This window comes from Onychomys torridus, unplaced genomic scaffold (assembly GCF_903995425.1).
Source record: "Onychomys torridus unplaced genomic scaffold, mOncTor1.1, whole genome shotgun sequence".
Lineage (NCBI taxonomy): Eukaryota > Metazoa > Chordata > Mammalia > Rodentia > Cricetidae > Onychomys > Onychomys torridus.
In genome coordinates this window covers 81,482-92,467 of record NW_023413738.1, presented here as the reverse complement: position 1 = coordinate 92,467, position 10,986 = coordinate 81,482, and the positions used below count along the sequence as shown (strand labels likewise).

At 44.7% G+C, this 10,986-nt stretch overlaps 1 protein-coding gene across 1 annotated transcript; it reads left to right on the top strand.

Annotated features, from left to right (window-relative positions):
* Positions 1-4,028: 4,028 nt before the first annotated feature.
* LOC118576457 (speckle-type POZ protein-like) lies at positions 4,029-8,821 on the top strand. Its single transcript, XM_036176701.1, is given in 5 exon segments — positions 4,029-4,376; positions 4,492-4,537; positions 7,716-7,820; positions 7,823-8,537; positions 8,539-8,821. Coding segments are annotated over 5 exon segments (1,497 nt in total).
* Positions 8,822-10,986: the final 2,165 nt, after the last annotated feature.

Genomic DNA, 10,986 nt, shown 5'->3' with positions numbered 1-10,986 from the left:
CAAGTCTGGCATCCAATGCTGCTCACCCCTCAATACAGGATAAATCAGTCAACTGGGTTTTTTTTTTGTTGTTGTTGTTTTGTTTGTTTGTTTTTTAAGACAGGTTTCTCTGTGTAGTTTTGGTGCCATTCTGGATCTTGCTCTGTAGACCAGGCTGGCCTTGAACTCACAGATATCCACCCGGCTCTGCTTCTCAAGTGCTGGGATTAAAGTCATGTGCCATCACAGCCTGGCAATCAACTGGTTTTCACCTCTGAATTTTTGGTTCCTCAGTTAGGAACCTTTTGCAGGTGGGTAACAAGTAGCCCTTGACTCTTCTCTATGTGGGTTTAGGGTCAGAATGGCAGGGACCACTTCCCTCAAATGTGTCATTTGAAATGAAGGTAGGCAATTCCTGCAAGACCCCTCTATTTGCAAAACAAATGCTTTAGCTAGCCAGCTCAGAGCCCCCATGAACATGCTCCTTGAATTTGAGAGCAGCTTCCCATGTGGAAACTGAGAAACATTTGGGGCTCAAATTACAGGCTCTGTTCATATAGCCTCTCATTCCAGGAATGGGGTAGGTAGAACTTTCAGGTAGGTAATTCTCTGGGGGACTTGGCACAGCCAAAAGGATCCAATTCCCAACAGGAAGAGGTACAAATCTTAATCGGCAGGGTGTTCTTATACAAGAAAAAGCCACTGATCCTTAGAGGAACAAAATTAACAGAAACACATAGAAAGTCATAGAAACACACACAAATGCAAACACACAGGCAAGAGAGAGAGAGAGGGAGAGAGAGAGGAGAGAGAAGAGAGAGAGAGAGGAGAGAGAGAGAACTTGAACTGCTTTTAAGCCAATAGAAAATTAGCTGGCAGAACCACAAGAGGTGTTCGGGATTCCAATGCAGCAACCAGCCTTTCTCAGGATGAGCTTTTAAGCACAAAACCATATTCTGGTTTGACAAACTTCAGTTAACAAGAACAGGTAGCCAGAAGTCACACCCACAGAATCCAAAATGTTTACTGTATTTCAAGCAAGGTTTGAACATTTAGATGGTATTCCAGAACTGTGGACTTTGGTGGATTAAGCCTTTGTTTTAGTTGTGGCAGGGGTTGCTGTTTTTTACATAAGTGCTGGGTTTTACACCCTGAATGGTACTTCCATCATGGAGACAGTTGTGCTTAGGTATGGGAGCCTGGTAATGGCTGGGTGCTGTTACACAGGTGTGTCTGTGCACCATGAGTTTATGGTACCTCAGAGGCCAAAAGAGGCTGTTGGATCCCCTGGACAACTGGGTAACAAGTTATCCAGTCGGTCTGTTGTCAACTGCCTTGAGCATACAGTGAATTGGGATGCCAGTCTTCTGAAAAGTATCTAACACCTTTCACTGCTGAACCCTTTCTCCATCCTATCACAATTACTTTCTTAAAGATGATGAAAAGCTCTGAAAGACCAGTTCATTCTCCAAAGCTTTGGCATCTGAAATTATTATAGCAGGAATTAAAGTGGTAATTTGGTTCATGCATTTTTCTTTGTTTCTTTAATTCTTTTTTTCTTTTTGACAACTTGTCATAGAAGATGCTCTATGGACGAAGTTAACTTCAGACTCTCAGTGTTTGAGTCAGCCTTTGCCTTTAGACTGCTGTCATCAAAGCCATAGACTAAGATATAAGGCCTGGTTTGTGAATTTATTTTTAATCACAGTAACCACATTATTAGTCTTATAAATGATGTTGAAAGTTTGTCTTTAACATTAATTTAAATAACAGAGTTTATTATTATTACTAGTAGTATTATAATTATATCATCATCACCATTATTATTATTAAGTTGTGATATGATCTCACTAGGTAGTTTTTTCAGGCATAGAATTATTGATGTAGAACAGGTTGGCTCCCAAGTCTTATACTCTGGGAATGCTGAGATTAGAGACATACCCCATGCCCTGATACAGCAAAGCATGAGTAACATCCACCTCAGAATCTCAGTGTTATTTATTAGGAGGCACAAGATTAAGCTGCACTGTTTACTATGTGAGAAAAGCCACGAGGTATGACAAAACCCACTAGAATTGAAAATCAACACAAAAGCCTGGTGGTGGTGGTAGTAGTAGTAGTAGTAGTAGTAGTAGCAGTAGTAGTAGTAGTAGCACCAGCAGCAGTAGTAGTAGTAGCAGCAGTAGCAGTAGCAGTAGTAGTAGTAGTAGTAGTAGCAGTAGTAGTAGTAGCAGCAGTAGTAGCAGTAGCAGTAGTAGTAGCAGCAGCAGTAGCAGTAGTAGTAGTAGTAGTAGCAGCAGTAGCAGTAGTAGTAGTAGTAGTAGTAGCAGTAGTAGTAGTAGCAGCAGTAGTAGCAGTAGTAGTAGTAGTAGTAGCAGCAGTAGCAGTAGTAGTATTAGTAGTAGTAGCAGTAGTAGTAGTAGCAGCAGTAGTAGCAGTAGTAGCAGTAGTAGTGGTGCACGCCTTTAATCCCAGCACTCGCTCAGGAGGCAGAGCCAGCAGATCTCTGTGAGTTCAAGGCCAGCCTGGGCTACCAAGTGAGTTCCAGGAAAGGTGCAAAGCTACACAGAGAAACCCTGTCTCAAAAAACAAAACAAAAAAAGTTTATTAAGGGAAGGGAATAAGAAAGATGTGCATAGGCCTATGGAATGACCGTGCAGGAAGAGGGGAGGAATAAGTTGAACCTGCTTTTATAGGTGCCCCCACCCACATATGAGCAAATGGGCTTAAGGAGCTATGCCATGCATATGTACAGATTACATGTTCATGCAAATTACATGATCATGTAGTGCATGGATTATGGATTGTGTAAGGCCCTGGGATTACTAAGCATCTTGCCAGGCCAGGGTGAGCATGGTCATATAGCTGGGGGAGTGGCTAGGAATTCTAGCATTCCAGTCTCTTCACTTTTTATAAAAAAAAAAATGTGGGTAAATGGGAATGGGGGTGCCGTGTCTCCCAAAACTGCTTTCAGCTAACTTTTGGGGGTAGGGAAGAGGGATTTTAGGGTAGCCAGATGTCCTGAGGTAGTGGATTGTCCTCCACTGCTTTGGGAAAAGTCCATTGCCTTCTACTGCTTCAAGCTCTGTGACTTTTGGGTCTGACAACATGCTGGCAAGGCAGAAGAGGGAGTTTAGAATTTTTTTTTACATTGGTTGGGGTCCTATGGGGAACCAAGGTGAGGGAGGGGGTCCCAGGACCAGGAAAATTTGAATTGTACTCATCTGAAGTGGATCTGACTTGTCCAAGTGGTTTCAAGCTGGCTCTGGAGCTTGGAAAAAAATTTAAACATATCAAGAAGCAGCCATAGGAAATTTAAAATCTTGAGCTGATGTCATGATATTATAATGTTTAGTATCCTGCTTTCAGAATTTTAATGGTTTAGTGTTAGCAAGAGAGAGGTGGGGCTTCGAACATATTTTTTTCTGAGAAGGTCAAGAAATGCCAGGCTTTAATCCCCTATGAGGATCTGGAGTGAGGAGTGAGTTAGGTACTGAGCTGGAGTAACGATGTATACCTGGTTGTGGTCACTTGCAACCGGATTAAATTACAGAAAGGTGTCTAGGTGTCCCAGAGCTTTTGGGTCCAACTGAGAGGGTGCCAAGGAAGTAGAAATGTTAGAGGTAGTATGTAGGATAGGGTGGACTAGGGACAGGAGGAGAAGAGAGGAGCTTCTGACAAGTGTCTGGGGTTAGTGCAAATGGGAGAGGGTAGCAATTACTAAAATATAATACAAGATAAATGTCCTCATACCGCTTAGCTAGAATAATCTCTTCCTGTATCGGTTGATTCCTATGGGCAAGGTTTAGTACAACTAAAAAATCTGTGTGGGTGAAAGGGAACCCCTTGAAAATGACACTAAATGGGTGAGAGGTCTGGTTTAGGTAGTTAAGGCTAGTATCCTACAATTGACATAGGGAGAAGCAAGGAGAGGTGGGACCCTAAAACTCGCTTAAGATTGATGTAGTGGGCTCCAGTGTCCCAAAAGAATGGAATGGTGTCAACTCTCTGATACTTGTATAATGAGCTAAACACCTTCAGCGTTCTCTATGGTAGGAGATGATGAGGCGGCAAGTGGGATTGGGAACAGGGTGGACGGGCATTTTTCACTCTTGCAAATGGCCAAATCTAGGAGAATGGGCTTGGAGTGTGCATGGTCTTTGTTTGATGTTCCTCCTATGCTCACGAGTGTGGCCCAGCGCAGTAGGGCCAGTCAGCTGGACCCTGTCCGTCAGGACGTCAATGATATGTGTGCGGGCACTCAGTGTATGCACACGCCAGAGAGCCCAGATGGCATGGCGCATGGGCCGGGCGGCCTGGCCTCATGGACCAATGTCTTATACGCTCAACTTGATAATAGACAGGACCCGGAGCGATGGCGCTTTTCAGAGGAACAGGTGTAGAGTTAGATCTTTGTGGTCAGCACTTAGCAGTCATGTCTACAGCTTTCTCATTCTCTCCCATGGTAACCTTAAAATGCCTACCACTAAGACTTTGTGGCCCTCTCTCCAGATGCTTAAGTTTAGCCCTGATGTTGGGGAAGCTTCTGTGAGACAAGGTGAGTCATAAGGAGCTGGTCTGCCCTCTGGAACTCTCTAGGATCCAGACTGTATATTATAAGAGAGCCTTTGTAAGCAGTTCTCAAAAAGTGAGACGGATTTTTTTTTCATTATCTTGAATGACATTTTTTTTGCTTTTCATAATTTACTGGTTTTGAGGACAGCCTTATGAAGACCTGCCAGGAGGCAGGCTGTAACCAAATCCCTAAACTAAGAGCCACCTAGGGACTGTCGTTGGAATACTGATATGGACCCGTTTTCAGGAGAGCTAGGCTGGAAATTGCTGAGTGATTGAATCACTGAAGTGATTTTTGCTGTCCTCTAGGCTTAGTGAGTCCCTCCAAACATGATGAACCGGAGAAAGATGAGAGATGTGGGGAGCATTTCAAAATCCCATTTCAAAGAGGAACAGTCTAAAAACCCATACTTCAGGAACTGTTGAATATGTTCTTCTCAAAACCAGAATACTCTCTCACTTTTTTTTTTTTTTTTTTTTTTGTTTGTTTGTTTGTTTTTTGGAGCTGGGTATCAAACCCAGGGCCTTGTGCTTGCTAGGCAAGCACTCTACCACTGAGCTAAATCCCCAACCCATTCTCTCACTTTTTTTGGTTATTATTATATTTGGGTTTTAATTTTACACATCAGCCATGGGTTCCCCTGTCCTCCCCCCTCCCATCCCCACCCCTACATTCCCCCCAGCCCCTCCTCTCCATTCTCATGTCCTCTAGGGAAAAGAATCCCCTGGGGATTCATTTAAACCTGGTGGATTCAGTACAGTCATGTCCAGTCCCCTCCTTACAGGCTGAGCAAATTGTCCCTGTGTAGGCCCAAGGTTCCAAACAGCCAGCTCATGTACTAAGGACAGCTCTGGGTCCCACTGCCTGGGTGCCTCCCAAACAGATCAAGCTATTCAATTGTCTCACTTATCCAGAGGGCCTGATCCAGGTAGGGGATCCACAGCCTTTGGTTCACAATTCATGTGCTTCCATTCGTTTGTCCCTGTGCTTTTTCCAGTCTTGGTCTCAACAATTCACACTCTTACATTCCCTCCTTTTTCTTGACATTTGGATATGTGGAGCTCCACCTGGAGCCTGGCCAAGGATCTCTGCATCCACTTCCATCAATTATTGGATGAGAGTTCCAGCTCGACTGGTAGGGTGTTTGGCCATCTAATCACCAGACTAGGCCAGATCAGGCTCTCAATCGACCATTGCCAGCAGTCCACAGAGGATGCATCACTGTGGATTTCTGGGGACCCCTCCAGCACTCTGCCCATTCCTGTTCTCATGTGGTCTTCATTTATCATGGTCTGTTATTCCCCGTTCTCTCTCTCTGCTCTTGATCCAGCTGGGATCTCCTGCTCCCCCAAGCCTCCCTTCCCTGAAACCTTGCCTCTCATCACTCCCACCATTGTCCAGGCTGTCCATGCAGATCTCATCCATTTCTCTGTCATTGGTGATCCCTGTGTCCTTTCTAGGGTTCTATCTTCTAGGTAGCCTTCCTGGAGTTGTACAGCAGTCCAGTAATCCTTGTTTTACATCTAGTATCCTCCTATGAGTGAGTACATACCATGTTTGTCCTTCTGAGTCTGGGTTACCTCACTTAGGATGATTTTTTCTAGATGCATCCATTTACCTGCAAACCTCATGATGTCATTGTTTTTCTCTGCTGAGTAATGCTCCATTGTGTATATGTACCATATTTTCTTTATCCATTCTTCAGTTGAAAGGCATCTAGGTTGTTTCCAGGTTCTGGATCTTACAAACAGAGGAAGTTCAAATGGCTGAAAGACATTTAAGGAATTGCTCAACATCCCTATTTATCCAGGAAATGCAAATCAAAACGACTCTGAGATACCACCTTACATCTGACAGAATGGCTAAGATCAAAAACACAGAAGACAGCTTATGCTGGAGAGGATGTGGAGCAAGGGGAACTCTCCTCCACTGCTGGTGGGAATGCAAGCTTGTACAGCCACTTTGGAAATCAATATGGCACTTTCTTAGAAAATGGGAATCCATCTCCCCCAAGACCCAGCGGTAGCACTCTTGGGCATATACCCAAGGAATGCTCAATCACACCAGAAGGGCTTTTGCTCAGCTATGTTCATATCCGCATTGTTTGTAGTAGTCATTCTCTCACTTTTAAGGCCATGCAGAATAAGTATGGAAGTCCAAAGTCTGAAGAGGACAGAACTGACAAGTTAAAAGTGTAAAATACAAGGTATTGAGAAGCTGGATCTAAACAGTCCACATGACTGAATTGAGAAGCATTTGATCTGCATATAGCACAATATAGAAAATACACTTGTGCTGGTTACTCTTGATTCTCAACTTAATTAGACACAGAATAACAAAATCTGAACAAGGAAGGCAAACCTGCGAGAAAATTTTTTCTTAAATTGAAGTAGATAGATCCACTTCCAATATGAATTTGGAGGTAAAAAGACACAAACATTTAACCCTGATCTCAAGGCCTAAAGACACACACCTTTTAATCCAGATCTTGAGTCTGGAAGACAAACTCTAGATTGGGCCACATCTTCTGCTGGAACCCTATAAAAGGACATGGAAGAAGGAAGTTCTTACAATTTGCCTGTTTGCCCTCACCTTGCAGGAAGTCCATTCCTTCCCTACCATTAGAGAATTTATCTTCAGAATTCCAGCATCTACTGGACACCAGAGGACACATCCAACCTCCTGGACTGAGTAACTACTGGATTCTTGGACTTTCTCTTCATAGCTAGTCATTATGGGATTAGCAGGAATGCAGCCCTAAGTCACTCTGATAAATCCCCTTTGTCCATCCAGAGAGATTTCCTTGTAAATATTCTGTTCCTCTAGAGAACCCTAGTGCAACATTTTTAATATGAATGAATAAAATCACCCAAACTATTCAACACTTGTTTATAAATGTCAAAATTAGTTTCCTATTAACCTAAGGTTCAATCTAGGAAAAAAAATGGAGTGATGTAACCATCCCTAGTAGCCCAGACTGTCTCCTCTGAAACTAATACTGAAATCTGGATTAAAAAAAAAATCAGAGACACAAGTTTTCAGCCCCATTGAAGAAGGAACATAGGGGAAAACAGAAACTAAAAATCTAAAAAATATCTGTAACTGTGACTCCTAGGTTGAAGCAGAAAAAAACATATCCCAATTCTTCATTTTGGATCAGCTTTAACTTTCAAACCACCTCAAGCAGATATATCAGGGGACCTTGTAACCCAGAGCTGGGGATACACAAAGATCAGCGTCCAGAAATTCTCCTACAAGTGGACCATTAAAACTTCTATTTCTGCTTGGAGGGAATGTCGGAAGTCACTGAAAGTCCCACTTTCTCACCAGGAGCCAATGGCAAATGGTGTGTGAGAATATACCCAAATGGATCCGATATAGAAAGCAAAGATGACCTGTCAGTTTACCTACAGTTGCTCAGCTGTGCAAAGAATCATGTTTGGGCAAAGTTCCAGTTCTGGATCATAAGTGCCAAAGGAGAGAAAACACAAATTATGAGGAGCACAAGAGTCACTAGCTTTGGGCAATTCTCCTGGGATGGATTCAAAAAGTTCATCCTTAGAGATTTCCTCTTGTCTCATGTGCAGCAGCTTCTTCCAGGTGACCAGCTCACCCTCCTCTGCCAGGTGAGCCTGGTCCATGACTCCTTCAACCTCTCTGATGAGAGCACGAAGCCAGGGATTCAAGTTCCCAGATGCACATTGGCAGATGGACTAGGAGAGCTGTGGGAGAATTCCCGATTCACAGACTGCTGCCTGGCAGTAGCTGGCCAAAAATTCCGGGATCACAAGGCCATCTTAGCAGCTTGCTCTCCAGTTTTCAGAGCCATGTTTGAACATGACATGGAGGAGAGCACAAAGACCTGGGTTGAGATCCTTGATCTGGAGCCACAAGTCTTCAAGGTAATGGTGGACTTCATTTTCACTGGGAAGGCACCAGACCTCCACAGCATGGCAGATGCTGTGCTGGCAGCTGCTGACAAGCCTGGAGCGTTTGAAGGTCGTGTGTGAGGATGCCCTCTTCAGGGACTTCTCTGTGGAGAATGTTGCCCACACTCTCTACCTGGCTGACCTCCATAGTGCAGGGCAGCTGAAATCCCAGACACTGGATTTCATTACAGCTCATGCCTCTGAGGTCTCTGAGTCCTCAGGCTGGAAGATAAGGGTGGGGTCATGTCCCCACTTGGTGGCTGTAGCATATTGTTCCCTGGCTTATTCAAGAGGCCCTCTCCTGGAGCTCCCTCTCAATCCTCTGAAGAGATCTTAGGACCCTGGTTAGCTCTGACCTCCTCTTACGTTCTTGAAGCACCAGCCAGTGTTGTTACCAATGACTCCTTGGTAGAAAGAAATTTGTAGAGCATTTACAGTGAATCTGGGAAAATTAATCAGGGTGGCTCTTGTTTTAATGACCCGTCCTGCAGGCCAGGTTATTAGGTTGGACCCGAGGAGGCACCACCTGAAAGACCAATGGGGGCAAGAGTGGAAGCAGACCAAGCGCATAAAGAAAGACAGAGGCAGTCTGAGTCACGTCAAGGTCTCCTTTATTGCAAAGGGAAGCAAGCTTATATACTGGTGGATATGAGGGGAAGGGAGGGAGATGAAAAAATTGTTAGAAAAGGGTTCAGGATGAGGTCTCTTTGGTCCAGTGCTCAAGCAATCAATCAATCAATTAGAAAAGGGTTAGGGAGAGGTCTCTTTGGTCCAATGCTTGAACAACCTATCAATCAATTAGAAAAGGGTTAGGGAGAGGTCTCTTCATGATAGATGACACGAGGCCATAGCTGGACCATCACACAAAATTCATGAGAATCATTAAATATCTGAGCAGACACGCAAGGGGTCAATCCTGTGTTGCAGGCCCAGTAGGACCCATCAGGTGCCTTGAGATAATACCTCACTTTATAGAGTGTCAGAGTTTGTTTGCAGAGGTGGCTATGGGTTGGTGGGACCTTGCCTAAACAGGAAGTGTCAATTTGTGGGGCCTAGTTTGACACTTATTGCTCGGGGAAGTGAGGTTACTAGCAGCAGACTGAAAGGTGATTCCTTCATAATAAGGGGGACTGGATGTAAGGCAGAGCCAGCAACCCAAGGTTTTGTTTGGATTTGTGGCATTTAGGACCAGACAGGCTCCCTGGACCAACTCAAGCAATCTATCCCCTGTTTCAAGAGGGGAAAGGGATTGAGTGGTGTTGGGACCCATACTCAGGCTGGGTTCCTTGATGGCATAATTAGGAGACTGAATAGAGGCAGGACATGGTGTGGGGCATGTCCTAGAAGGCACTGCTTCGACTTGGAGTCGAATGGTAAAGGTTGTGGCTGGGTCATAACCTGTTCGTTACAGGCGGAGTCCCCAAGTGAAGCCCTGTGTCCAGTCAAAAATCTTACCCTGAGGTGTGAATATAATTTTTAGTCTGTTGCATCAGCCCCCTGGAGTGGCCCATGATCTGCCAGGCCATTTTAAAGAATCATAGCAGGGTCCCTGGGGCTGTGCATTACACTTGCCTGTACCTAACCTGTCCCAATCCCAAGCCTTGACCTTAATGAGGTCATTTTTTACAGGGGGAGACCACCAGATGTGAATGGAGCTTTCACATCCCCCAGGCAGTGCAGAAGCCATCCTCTAGGCCTCCACATTTTTTTTAACTGGTCTTGGGACCGACCGTGTCCAGGGCAGGCATAAAATCTCTGATTTCTGGTACTATGATGTTGACCCGGAGAGGAACAGCCATACCCCGGGAAGAATGGCTGATCAGAGGGGTCCCAATCTCCCCCCACTATATCACAAAGATCTACATATAGGTCTGGGAACCATGCCCCTTTTGGGAATGCGCTGGAGGAGGTGGAATTGGCAATGGTTCCAGTATTGGGGTTCACAATAAGCCAGGATTGTTGAACTGAGAGATGAGGGCTGGAGTTGGTGTCAACGGCAGGCATCAGTTCGAGCCACATAAGGCAGGTAAGGGCAGAATTCCTCATTCTGTAGCAGGCTTCAACCACACCTGAAGAGAGAGAGAGAGAGAGAGAGAGTGAAAAAGAGAGAGAGAGAGAGAGAGAGAGAGAGAGAGAGAGAGAGAGAGAGAGAGAAATCTTTGTCTCAGGGTTAAGGACTGGACACCATAAAGAGTGATGATCATTAATCTTGGCCATAGATTTTAGATTGGGTTTGGGAGGCAGTATATGGCTTGACCAGTCTCTCAGGTAGCCAGTGAGCCCCATTCTCCTTGGAATCAAAGATACATGCAGACCCTTTTCCCCAAATGATAATTGGATCAGGGCCTCCCCAATTTCCTGTGATTGGGTCTTTCCAAAGGGCCTGAGCATACCCTTGCTTGGTCTCTGGGTGCCAGTGTCGCTCAGCCGCAGATTCTCCAAAAATATCCAATGTCAAAAAATTTAACACAAAAAGGGCATGAGAAAGCATGCCCTTTGGTT